The sequence below is a fragment of the Bemisia tabaci genome, chromosome 7 (assembly GCF_918797505.1).
Source record: "Bemisia tabaci chromosome 7, PGI_BMITA_v3".
Lineage (NCBI taxonomy): Eukaryota > Metazoa > Arthropoda > Insecta > Hemiptera > Aleyrodidae > Bemisia > Bemisia tabaci.
The window spans coordinates 27,210,425-27,224,505 of NC_092799.1; the positions used below are offsets into that span (position 1 = coordinate 27,210,425).

Below are 14,081 nucleotides of genomic sequence, written 5' to 3' on the forward strand. Positions count from 1 at the left end.
AAATGGTCGGGATCGTCCTGAAATGAATCTTTATCAAATAGAATATAAGACTTTGAAAAAAATTATGTCTCAAGCCTTAGAGATAGATTCAGCGTCAAACTCTCGTCAGTACGAAATTTTCCGAGAAAAATTCAAGATCCAAATGAACTTTTTGCGACTCTCAGAAACTGTAACTTCAAAAGATCAGTCAGAATTAGACTGTTGGAAGTCGCTCGTGAAATACATGGACATTACTGAAACGGTTTTATCGATGATTGAGAGTCATGAAACTGACGAGGAATATAAAGATGTATGTGGTGAAGGGATCAGTTTCGATATAATACGACGGTTCACAAATGATCCTCGCACCCACATTTTGAAAGATTACGAAAAGTGCTCTTGGAGAGGAATAGTTTCATACAGTCAGTTGAAAAATAAACGTGATCTGGTGGAACAAGCTAGATTAGAGAATAACGATACCGATTTAAACCGTATTTACTATATACTCGGTCATTTCCTTCGCACCATTCTCTTTGACAAATCTAAATTGTGCAATACGGTTGCAAAAATTTTCAATATAACTCTTGTCTTTGTTGAAATTGCGCAACAATCAAAACCTGTCTCCGGCTACAGTTTAGATACTTGCGTGATTAATAACTTAGCAGGTTTTTTAATTGACATTTTAATTAGAACTCGCAACATCAGCAGATGGCGCCGATTAAAGTATTCCAAGCTGATGTTGAGTGATATGGCATACAATTATGACAGAGGTCATAATATCATGGTTGCGTTATGTCAGCTTGAAACTCCCAGAGAGCGTATTCAAAAACTAATAGGGATTTTGAAAAAGCACGAGAAACTAAAGCAACTTTTTTCGATAAAAATGTACGATGAATACGAGCGAATCTTAGGTAAACAAGAGAGGGAGATCTTCGGGGAAAAATATTATTTTTTCGATTTAGTTTTTTTAAAAAACTTTTTAGAGTCCGACATCTTTCAGAGACTGATTAAAGATCCACAACAATATATAGAATTGCTGCAAAGTGAAAAACTGTAAAGCTTTTAACATCACAACGGAAGATCCTTCGTCAACCACGTTACAATCATTGCACAGAGATGTGCAGCAACTGATGGTAGTGCTCTCGGAACCAACCACTCATTTCCGAAAAACCGCAAGTCATCAAATCGCATTTAAACGACACAGACAAAAAGTTTCACAGTAATGAAAGTAAATTCCTCGATTCTTTTTTTTTCTTCTTTTTTTTCTTTTCTTTTTGATACAAACGGCTCGGAAAAATCTGAAGAAATTACTGTATGATCAGGCGATACTGTAATTTCTGAAAATGCAAGAATTTGAAACATGTTTACATCACAACGGAAGATGCTTCGTCAACCACGTTACAATCATTGCACAGAGATGTGCAGCAACTGATGGTAGTGCTCTCGGAACCAAACACTCATTTCCGAAAAACCGCAAGTCATCAAATCGCATCTTAAACGACACAGGCAAAAAGTTTCAGAGTAATGAAAGTAAATTCCTCGATTCTTTTTTTTTCTTCTTTTTTTTCTTTTCTTTTTGATACAAACGGCTCGGAAAAATCTGAAGAAATTTCTGTATGACCAGGCGATACTGTAATTTCTGAAAATGCAAGAATTTGAAACAGGTTAACAAGCTCCTTTATAACATATCAATAGGGTTTGCAACCAATAAGTAGTATTTATTTTTTTTCGATTATTTTTGTTATTGAATCAAAGTTTCACTCAAGAAAAAATGCAGCAAAAGAGTAATAGGGAGATTGAAAAACACAATTTAATGCTGTTTTTTTTAATTGATCACTTTGTATGAACAAAGTCTGAATGCTTTCTGCTGAGTTAATGAAGTTAATTTTGCTAACAATATTCGAGGAAAATATAATACGATCGTTGGTATTTAAGTGATGAAATAAATAGTGACAAACGGGGGTTATATTTTAAAAAAATAAGGCGTTGGTAGAATAGTACTTGACCCGCACTGTTCTGCGAGGAAACAAGCCCCCCCCCCCTCCCTTGAAAAAAGCCTAAAAATTCCATTGGAATTTTAAAGATTGAATTAGAGTATTCTGAAGTATGTGTGTGTGTCTGCTGGATTCTTTTCAGCGATGCGCTCATTTTTCTACTTTGCGTTTATATCTCCGTTGACAATAAATGATTTTTGATTGCTACGAGCCAAGATCCACGATTCAGTTTCCGAGCCGTAACGTTCCAGTCGGTCATTGATAGTTCCCTTGCTCGGAAGCCCCCTGCCGAGCCCCTTCCCAACCTGGATCTGGGAGCCGCCTCTAAATTACTTGGACGAAGTCACGCTTTTGTTTGTTGTTTATTGTTTATAAGATTCGTCCGGATGAGGGCTTGGCCTTAGTGACTAGCACAAACAGCCACTGACAAGTTGGTTGGTTGAAGATCTAGAGTAGTTTAGGTGTTTTAGATATCCGCGCAGTACACTTTAATAATTATTGGTAGAAGTGAAAGTTCCTACGTAATATTTAAGCGTTCGTAATTCAGTCTTGCCTCTTCATTGCACCGTTTGCCTTAGCGCCGCCGTTACGAAGTCTCCTTCGACAATATCCCGTTTTTGCTTACTACTTAAAATACAAAAAAGTGCGCCTTTTCTCATCTCGTTCATCGTTAGCGAAAACAAGGATTGTGAACATTCAAGGAAGTGTTTTTTATTTTTTCTTCTCTTTTTTCCTAAGAAAAATTAATCATTCATCAACATTTTTTCATTTTGACGAGACATTTATTTTTTCTTGTCACGACGAACAGTCTACCGAGTTTTTCATGGAGAAGGAACAGCCCTCGTTCCTATCCGCCGATTGGCACAAAGACGGCTATTCCGACTGGTGCCACACGCCTAATCCGGAGAATTTACGTCGTATGATAGCTGAAGCGGAGAATGTCCTCAAAAAGGAGATGAGTTCCCCGAGTCCCGAATCCTCGGGTATTCCCCAGAAACAGACGCTCCAACGCGATGACCCGGTCGACGATGAGGACTCCCTGGAAGGCTTCGACGAAGAGAGCTTCTCCTCGAGCAGTAGGAACAAGCACCAGCGGTGCTGCTGCAGTGCCAAGTTTGAGAATTCGGACGTCATGAAGAGAACGATTTTGAAGTGGGACAGGGAGAGACAGAGGAGTCGAGCTCTCAACGATGCTTGGGACAAACTCCGCAAAGTCCTCCCTTCGCTCGGCAACGACCGGCGACTTACCCGGCTCGAGGCAGTGCAGATGGCGATAAATTACATAAGCGCTCTTTACGATCAGCTTTGGTGAGTCGTTTAAATGTTATGTATATGTGTATACGTATTATTGTAATATTATTATATATATTCGAAACTCTTCGGAATTTTTGGATTTAATCAATGCTGAAACATTAAGTACCTGACGATTATGATTTAATATCTCTTGATGTAGTTAGCATGTACACTAACGTATTTGCTGATTTTGCCCTCCGATGTGTGGAACTGAAATGAGAAGAAGTTGAAATGTTCTGTCCGTTACCTAAAGAACAGATTTTTAGTACTTTAATAGTGTGCCTCACCTCCGCCATCTGTCAATTTGACGATGTGTTTTATTAGCAAATTTCGGGTTCGACCATGGGAGGTAGCCTTTCGGCTGTTGCCTGTTGGCCAACATGTCAATGGAACGCATCAAAAGTACCTACTGCCTTGAGTTTGTCTCCATTGGAATTTGGATATACAAGTGGTGTGTCGACGATATTTTTTCTTGTGTAAAAAAAGAGGATACGCATGCTATTCTTGAATTCTTCAACAGTTTAAATCCCACCATCAAATGTACCCTTGAAATTGAGAATAACAACTGCCTCAAATTTTTTAGATATGACTTTAGTTAAAGTGAATAGCGAAATTAGATGTAAGTGCTATGTTGTGTATTTGTGTAGTTTAGGATGAGTCACAGAATTGTAGCCTGCTAAAGTTGGTTCATCTGTAAAGGTGGAGGAAGTAGTGCTTGTTTTAAATTTGTAAATGCCTCACTGTACTAAAGCACACTCAAGTAAATGAAACAAAATGCGCTGTGTCAATTAAAACACGAAATCTTTTTTTCATCGTTAGGCAGAGGCTCTGAAATGTTTTGTTATTGTGAATGTGCATATACATGCAATCATTGTCACCGTCTCATACGTAAATTAATATTCGTTTCACCGTCGTAAATTTTAACTATGCTTACAATATAATTTATAATTTTTTGACATAATTCGTAAGTTGTATTCTTTATTTTTTCTCCATCTACAAAACAACGTTTCATTTGAAAACCATACACTGAGAAAAATTTTCCGTTGAACCAACAGAATTTGGTACAGTTAAATATGCCGCGGCAGGAATTCTTGTTGTAACAACCGAAGTTCTCATTGTTTCAAAGAACATCTCTCTAGTTTCAAAAAGACGTCTGATGGTTGCATTAAAAAAATTTCCGATTGATTCTGAGAAAAGTTCCGCCTTGGCATATTTTACTGTAGATTTTTCTTTATTGTAGAACATGATATTAATTTCCTAGCTGCAAACCTCTCAATGAAATTTCATATTATTTTTTTTTCTTTCACGATAAAAAAGCTCAAAAAATGCTAGGAAAATATAAAATTGAACACGAAAAAATATTTTCCACAAATTATAACTCTACTATTTTTAAACTTGGATTGCAACTGAAATGCATCTGTATTCGTGTCAAAAATATCATTTGACAGGTGGGAATACAATTTTAACGATGAAAACTGTTGATAATGCACAGCAAAATCTTTCGAAAGAAAAGATTCAAAATTATGTTTCAAGACTAGTATTCTTGAAATAATAAGTTCAATATTGATTATGATCCAATCAGGAACTTCAGCTCATCTCCAAATTATATCATTGTAAAATTTACTGTGAAAATTTTAGTTACTTCCATAATTACTGAAGGTATTCGCACCGAAGCATTCAATGGTACCTAACTTAATTAATTCATTACACTAATCTAAAAAAAATGAAATAATATAAAATTTCCTCCACACATTCTTTACGTAAACATTTCATCATCCAGTTTACAATTTTGTGTATGATGCAAGAAACAAAGAAAGATAGGAAACAAAAGAGGAAAAAAGGAAGGGCCGATGCCAAAAACAATCGGAAAAAGTATACAATAAAGTTTTATTCAATGTAGGCAACTCAGAATCTTTTACAAAAAAGTAACAATTAATGCCGCTATCTGCTAAGTTATGTCGTAAAGTAACAAGGATGTGCAAACACTGAACATTAGTGAGCGTGCTCTTTGAACGTACGGATGACGTATGAAATTGACCGGTAAGTTACTTCATTTTAACTCAACTTCTTTGATTTCTCACTAAATGATGTTTCTATAAATCGACTTTTTTGCTGTTGTAATAAAGTACCATATAATTAATGTAACTATTAATATTTGCTGTGTGCAACACATGGTAAACTGTTTTGATGCACCGAGGAACAATGAGAATTGGTTTACGACAAGACGCTCTTGTGGCTCATACGAGGTCAAAAGCTGGCAGCAAAGATTCTACTGTGCATCTACGACGACAATTCTCCAATGAAAATGGTACTCTTGCAACCGTTGAATTTTAGAACCCCAAATTCAAATCGTTCGGTAAGTTTTCTTTCGTGAACCTGTCTTGAAGGTTTCTCAAAAAATCTTGACCGCCAGAAAATCTGACGAGCAAATCTATAAGTTGATGCCTGGATCTCGGATCTTCAATGTAGGCCATTACTTTTTCCGCAGGAATTGTCCCGGAAGTAGTCTTCTTCTCCTCAGTAGAGGAACTTTCGTAAGGTTTGCGATCAACCTCTCTCACTAATTTAGCAGTTGATGGAGCGGATATTATCTTTTCTTGATCCTTGACATTGAGGAATGATTCTTTATACTCAACAAGGATGGCTGTTTCAAAAAGAGCAATTTTATCTGTATTTGCTGCGCAGTACACATTCTGTCCAATCCACACCGAAGGGTCGATCAAATCGGACTGTTTTAGATTTTGGATCTCGATGAGTTTTCCGTTCAGTTCAATTGTCGGAAGGTTCGTTCCAAGCCTTCTAATCTTCTCCCCAGTGTCATTATTGCAATTCCGAATAGCCGCTCGTTGAAAATTTAACGGTATAACACCGAAGAGTTGAGCTATGGATCCAAAGATTGGCACGTTAAGTTTGTAAATGAGACGTGCAGCATCATCATCAAAACAAGCCAGCAAAATATTGTTTCTTTGCATACCTATTGCCGCCATATTATGGTTCGGTCTTCGAAAAATATACGATTCATTACCGGTAGGTCCTGAAAATTTACGTATATAATTACCGTCATAGTCGTTGCTTTGGAAGTCTTCGACAACAAGCATTTCCGGTAGTAACCAACGAGCACATTCCAATCTCTCATCATGGCTTAGACATGAAAATTTTTGCACCAATTCTTCTACATATTCGTTTGCCCATTTTTTTTTTTTACTACTCACAGAAACGTACAACAGATCGATCACTAACGTTTTCGGAGTTAAAATTTCTACAAATATGTAGTCAATACCGTTACTAGATAACAATTGTAGAGTTTTCTCCGAAAATTCTCGACAAATGTTGGGGTGTGGTAAAACAAAACGCTGGCCTTTCAAACTTAACACGCAATTCGGGCTCAAGAATATTAGAGCTCGTTCTTTGTCGTTAATGGCTATTTTCCTGTACCCGTCCATGACTTGTGTATTATCGGCATCCGTTTTGTAAATTGGAAAACGGTTGTTCAAATTTTTTTCAGGATCATTTTCGTTTAAATACATACCCTCATACCAATCACGTGGGAGATTTAAATCATTCTGCACGATGAATTGCAATGCCTCTACATCATCTTCTTCGCATCTTGAAAAGCTGTTAGCAAAATTCCGCGGAGAACGAAGATATTCGATGAGTATATTATTGCGAGCGGTTTTAAGAATTCCTTTTTTGTTAAAATTCCTTCCGCTTGAACTCTTATTGTTAGCGCCGTTACTGTTGTTTACATTTTCCGCCCGTCGGCTAGCCGCTCCAAATAATTGTTTCGATACGTTTCTACCGTTAATATTAGGAGCATTGTAGGAATCGATATCAAATTGATTCACGTGTTTGAAATCTTCGATTCCAACGTAGCGTTTATGGGTCGCGAGAAAGTATTTGAGATGCTCACGCGAGAATAGTAAATTGAAACCGTTAGTTTCGCATATGAGAAAAGCATGACTGATGAAACGAGCGAGGATTCGAGCACGATCTTCTGAAGTTCTTTCTTCATACAATCGATCTATCTCAAAAGTTTGTTGCTCTTCGAAAAATACTGCTTTCTTATTACGATCAAATTTAGAAATTCCGCGTCTTTCTTCATCGTCAACGAAAATTCTTTTACAATTTGTTTCATAGTTCGAAATAATATCGATCTTTTGGTTTGGTTCCTTCTCGTATTGCAAGAGGAAATTTACGATCATCGATTTGAGTACTCGAACAAATCGGTGCAAAGGTACATTGCATGGATTTGACTTTCGTTTGCCTCCCGTTGCTGGCGTGATTCCATCAATTCCACCGTATAAAGAGTCTGTAGCGTTTCTTTTCGTTCCAACTTTTTCCTGCCTGTAGGTGATTGACGTTCAGCATTGTGGACGTGTTGAGAACGCTTTTGAAATCTCGAGCTATAATTTTCAACATTCCGTTTTTCTAGATCGGATGCTCCTGCAATACTTGAAACAGGAAGCGTCTTTTGAACGGATTCTACATGGAGAGCGGAGCATGTCGAACTCATTTGTAGAGGGCCGTTCCTGTTCTCAACAAGCGCATTGGACCTTGTTGATACACTTTTATTGTCGTCCGCAATTAAGTTTTTGCGAAGTTCTTGTTTTTCAAAGAGAGCGTCATTCGTCATTTCGGGCGTCGAAAAACGATCATCCTTTCTTCCGACTAGGGTTCCGGTATATTCTGCTTGGCGATCGAAATCCATAAGACTCGAGTCGTCGCTCGGATTAGACGGTGCTAAAATTGTCATGTCAGGTTGCTCGTCCTCTCTCGATGCAAGCACTGAAGCAGCTTCGGCCATTTTCGCTCGAAGAAAAACAGACATTCTTCCGCCGGCAGGGTATCTGTCAACTTTGTTGTCGTTTTCAAGAATATCGTTTTTTACGATTTTCGTTCGGGACTCAGGACAGGTGAATTCAGTGGCGGCTCGATTTTTCTCGTCCGCCTCAATTAGTAGAGAATCTTCAGTGTTTTTCCCTGAAGCGAAAGCTGGAGTGTCCTTCTGAAGCGAAATGCTAATAACACTTTTGTCGGTAGTCTCAGACTTTGAATCTTTCCGGACGGAATCGAAGTACAATTCTGAAGGCGCCGGAAGACGTACGGTTGTTTTATCATGATCGACCACCGGAAGTATTTCGGCGTTCCTCTCAACATCCATTTTTTGGCAAATTCCACCGTAGAAAGTGTCGGTAGCGTTTCTTTTCATTCCAAATTTTTCACTGCCTGTAGGTGATTGACGTTCAGCATTGTGTACCTGTTGAAAATACTTTTGAAAACTCGAGCTATAATTTTCAACATTCCGTTTTTCAAGATCAGACGCTCCTGCCATACTTGAAACAGGAAGCATCTTTTGAACGGATTCTACATGAAGTGCGGAGCATGTGGAACTCATTTGTAGAAGGTCGTTTCTGTTCTCGACATGCGCATTGTACCTTGTCGATACACCAATATTGTCGTCCGCCATTAAGTTTTTGCGGAGTTCTGGTTTTTCAAAGAGAGCGTCATTCGTCACTTCGGCCGTCGAAAAACGATCATTCTTTCTTCCGATCAAGCCTGTGGAATGCAGTTCTAGCCCTTGAGTTCCAGTAAATTGTGCTTGGCGATCGAAATCCATAAAACTCGAGTCGTCGTTCGGATTAAACGGTGCCAAAATTGTCATCTTAGGTTGCTCGTCTTCTCCCGATGCAAACACTGAAGCAGCTTCCGCCATTTTCGCTCGAAGAAAAGCGGACATTCTTCCGCCGGCGGGGTATTTGTCAACTTTGTTGTCGTTTTCGAGAATATCGTTTTTTACGATTTTCGTTCGGGACTCAGCACAGGTGAACTCAGTGGCGGCTCGATTTTTCTCGTCCGCCTCAATTAGTAGAGAATCTTCAATGTTTTTCCCTGAAGAGAAAGCTGGAGTGTCTTTCTTAAGCGAAATGTTAATAACACTTTCGTCGGTAGTCTCAGACTTTGAATCTTTCCTGACGGAATCGAAGTACAATTCTGAAGGCGCCGGAAGACGTACGGTTGTTTTATCATGATCGACCACCGGAAGTATTTCGGCGTTCCTCTCAACATCCATTTTTTGGCAAATTCCACCGTAGAAAGTGTCGGTAGCGTTTCTGTTCATTCCAAATTTTTCACTGCCTGTAGGTGATTGACGTTCAGCATTGTGTACCTGTTGGAAATACTTTTGAAAACTCGAGCTATAATTTTCATCATTCCGTTTTTCTAGATCGGATGCTCCTGCCATACTTGAAACAGGAAGCGTCTTTTGAACGGATTCTACATGAAGTGCGGTGCCTGTGGAACTCATTTGTAGAGGGCCGTTTCTGTTCTCGACATGCGCATTGTACCTTGTTGATACACTAAAATTGTTGTCAGCGTTTAAGTTTTTGCGAAGTTCTTGTTTTTCAAAGAGAGCGTCATTCGTCACTTCGGCCGTCGAAAAACGATCATTCTTTCTTCCGATCCAGCCTGTGGAATGCAGTTCTAGCCCTTGAGTTCCAGTATATTGTGCTTGGCGATCGAAATCCATAAGACTCGAGTCGTCGCTCGGATTAGACGGTGCCAAAATTGTCATGTTAGGTTGTTCGTCTTCTCTCGATGCAAGCACTAAAGCAGCTTCGGCCATTTTCCCTCGAAGAAAAGCAGACATTCTTCCGCTGGCCGGGTATCTGTCAACTTTGTCATCGTTTTCAAGAATATTGTTTTTTACGATTTCCGTTCGAGACTCAGGACACGTGAACTCAGTGGCGACTCGATTTTTCTCGTCCGCCTCAATTAGTTGAGAATTTTCAGTGTTTTTCCCTGAAGGGATTGCCTCAACGTCCATTATTTGTCCGCTTGTTCTACAGCCTACAACACGAGCGAATAACCCTGGGAGCGGGTTCATTATATCAGGGGGACCTTGAAAGTACCAACAGGGTAAAACTTGTGACAATATATGAGCGTCGTATACTGAGAGGTTCTCAACTCATAAATATGGCTCTAGTCTTTAGAAGGATGGTCCAAAGTATGTCCAGTGAGACGCAAATGTTGTCAAGACACTGACGCCAATGGGTAATCGCGACTACCTTATAAAGGATAGCTGGTTGTGAAGGATGAAAGGGTGAAAGCGTCATTTTACCACTGTTGTTTACAACGCTTTGTTGAACATAAAACTGAAAGTAACATCGATAATTGCCACAAAACACTTTTAGAACTTCAAAAACCGAAAGAAAGTACAAGTAGTTGAATGATCACCTATGATCGAAATTAATTCCATCAAGGAAATGATAACTTAAACGATAAATGATTTCAGACGTTCGCCATTCTACACTCACCGTTAAATGGCGGATTTGAACGTAGGCAAGTTAAATATCCCTTTTTCTGAAAGCAATTGAGTGGCTGACTTCGTGGTATCACTTGTAGTTTTTCCCAATCTGAGGAAGAGTATAAAAATCAAAGTGAAAGTGAGAAAATGCACGACCCCGTGTCGTCATTTAATTGCATTTCCCATTTAAACTCATGTTGTCCGTCAGAAAAGATCATTTTGTCGCATCCCGCGTGTTTAATTGATTCGGTAGCTTCTACTTGAGGAAAAAATTGACAAAACGTTAAAAATTTCTAGATTCAACATATTTGAATCATAGGAAAATTCACCATGATCAAGAACGATAAAAATTCATGAGTACTTATATGTGTAGTTATGACTTAAAAATCGCTCGGTTATACAGTCAAATATGAAGTGACTCATCGATATTTTCTTCCACCATACAATCGGATTGTATCCTCATGCACGGGAAAAGTTTTCGCGGACGACGATGCCTAATCTTTCATTCAATGACGTATTCCCTTGTACTTTTATAGTTTTACTATTTTCCCTTTTAGTCTTGCCTTCTCTGTTACCTTTTTTTTTAGTTATTTTTACCACTTTTGTCAACCTGTTTATCTTCGTGTTAGTTTTTATAGTGATTCCTATGCAACTGTTTGCATCAGTTTCCTAGAATGGCCGACTGCAAACCGCTATTCTTAACACATAAAGTGAATCTTCGACCTCTGAGCGGATTACTGGAAGTGTTTGATTTTCAATTGCGAGATCATGCATTAAATACAGATAATCTGCGTTCATTACAATGTAAGTGCCATCATTTCCACAAGAAGAAGCCGTGTTACTTAACTAACGAAGAACTTTGCCCGCGATGTTCAAAACCGACTAAATTCCTCGTCAATCATAGTGCACTTCTTTTCCATCCGAATACCGCCAAAAGTGGATTCATAACGAGATGTCCTCATCATTTTCATACCCACGCTCCACCGTGTCACCGTTGTATCGGGTGTAGAGTGAAAGGTCAGTGCACGGTCCAATCATCTTTTCAGTGCAACATCTCTACCTCAAATGTCTGCGAGGGGTTCAACGAACTAAATGACGCTTCGACGTCGAGTGGATCTAAAGGAGCACACAATAGTCATTTTACAGAACGCATTGATGATACACGTTGGGCTGCATACCACGTTTACTCCACCCAAGAACTGAAATTTTACGTGTGTCCACGACATGCTCATAAGCACATCTCGTCTAGACCGACAAGTTTTGAAGAGCAAACCCCTACACCGGACGTGCCATGCTATCTACAATCCGTACTCTGCTGTGAAGAAGCTTCGTCGATAACCGAATTTCAGTCTGGATTCATTTTGAGTGTTCTTGCAACACATTCCAAGGTTAAATACTTGAGGGCTGCTAGTAACAAATCCATGTGCAAAATCGTTCACCGAAACGAATTACATTCAAGTAACAATTCATCAGACTTGTCTTGTGCCAAACGTTCGAATCGATTTAGGGCCGGGGATAATTTCACACCGGCTGGGCTGGCCGTAAAACAAGAAGGCGAAAAACCTCATCTAAAAAAAATGACCGGTAAAATTGGCATTTTGCCCAATTACGATAGTTACGTTATCGTGGATCCCTCGCTTTGGTTAGAGCAGTCAAAAAGCTACTTTATTTCGCTAATTAAAGCAGTCATACTATCGCCTGCACTCGTCGCGGACCGCTTTTCAAAATTTGAGAACGCTAGTTTCCGTGTATCAAACATTAAAGCCTATCGTAGTGGAAAGTCCTCGATGATTAGAACGAACGTCACCGGTTTCGTCACTGAAGGCATATATCAAACGGCGATCATTTCATGTACGTTACCACATGACGCTATTCTAGTCCCACAGAAAATTTACGATCTTTTGATGGGTGATTTCGATATAGTTCTGTTGCCGACGAAACGAGATCCTGCTATAAATACGACTTGTATGTTTGTGCTTATAGCGCTTCGAAATCCCGATCCGTCGATCGAAACGCTTGTAGTTCCCAGCGCGATTGTTAAATCCATGGGTCAAGATCAGGATGGAGACAAGGATGGTTGTTATGCACTACGAATAAGATCAAAGAACGGATTCGACCGTAGGGACTCATTTGTACACAGACTTGCAAGACTAGAAATGGCGCTTGCTATGCGCACTAATAAGACACTGATCGGTTCTCCGCGACTATCTTTCTCAGAATCCGACCTGTTGCTCATGCATCGTAAACAAGAGGAATTACGACGAAGCGATAGTTTTTTTCGAAAAACCCACTCCAAAGGGATACGGTATATGATTGAGGCCGGGTGTGGATACCGACGGCAAGAGTATGAAACATTCACGGAAAAATTATTATTGATAAACTCTCGTCAGGAAAGGCATTGTTTAACAATTGATGATGTACTTGGACACAAGGCAGCTCTTACGGAGGTGGTCGATTCGGGCGCTAAAGGCCATCGAGAGATGATTCCAATATTAACGGACAGCATCAAATCGAACAATACAATGCATGATAAATGCCTGGAAATGAGAGAACAATTGAACCGGTATATAACGTCAGGTCAAGAATTACGACAAAGTGGAAGAGGACAGTTTAATTGTATTTATGCATCTGAAGATTTAACGATGGTTAACGGGTGTCTTTTCCTCAACAAAGATTTTGCTTTCGATCTTAAACCTTTTACTTGCTCTTATACACTACGCTATTCTGAAGCTTCATTAAAAGAATTTTTAGAAGATTTAAAGACCGCTGGAGAAACAGCGTTGTAACTGACCGATGGGCGGCGTTTAGTAGGTAAGTAGCACTACTGGAAAATATTAAGTCCTCTCCAAAGCCTCACGGCCGCTTCAACTAACTCAAGGAATAGAGGGATTTTTTTTCCTCTTTTTCGTTCTTCTTTGGGTAACCATGAGGGTAAATGTCACAAATTCGCGCGTAAATATGACAATTTAAACCCCAAATGCACATCAGCCCATGTCGGCCACAGACACCCACGCAGTGGTCTGGTTTCGGTCTGGACTGATCTGCTAGGGGCTTAAATTATTAAATGCCGGATTGGCTCAGAAGTTTAAAATAAAGGTGGGTGTAAATTTTACATGAAGAGCAAGGGGCGGGGCCAAGGTCGAGTCGACCGGACTAAACTTAACATCCCCACGTTACTTATTCTGTCCTCACGGTTACAGCCGGAATGTGTCCCGAGAGGCATCGCGTCGGCTGCAGCGAATGGAATTAATTTCCACTTGATTTATTTGCAATAGTGATTGAATATTTGCATGTTCGGTATAACCCTCTTGCTCCTGATGGCTATGAACTCTACATTCCTCTTGGTGATTCTTCAAGTGATAAGTACATACATGAGATTCATCGTTTTAACGGAGAATTTTCCAGTTCAAGTCGTTTCTTCATATATATACGATGTCATTGATGAAGGAAGTGCATTCATTGATACCACGGCTAGAATACTGCTGTTGCAGGTATTCGCTCAGAGCAGGATC

The 14,081-nt window shown here is 39.5% G+C and overlaps 2 protein-coding genes across 2 annotated transcripts; one reads left to right on the forward strand and one right to left on the reverse strand.

Moving 5' to 3' along the window:
- Positions 1-4,539: 4,539 nt before the first annotated feature.
- On the reverse strand, positions 4,540-7,515 carry LOC140225096 (uncharacterized). Its single transcript, XM_072302647.1, has one exon. The coding sequence runs from the start codon at positions 7,466-7,468 to the stop codon at positions 5,597-5,599; it is 1,872 nt and encodes a 623-aa protein (XP_072158748.1). The 5' UTR covers positions 7,469-7,515; the 3' UTR covers positions 4,540-5,596.
- Positions 7,516-11,087: 3,572 nt separating this feature from the next.
- On the forward strand, positions 11,088-13,544 carry LOC140225069 (uncharacterized). The gene has a single exon (XM_072302561.1). The coding sequence runs from the start codon at positions 11,244-11,246 to the stop codon at positions 13,353-13,355; it is 2,112 nt and encodes a 703-aa protein (XP_072158662.1). The 5' UTR covers positions 11,088-11,243; the 3' UTR covers positions 13,356-13,544.
- Positions 13,545-14,081: the final 537 nt, after the last annotated feature.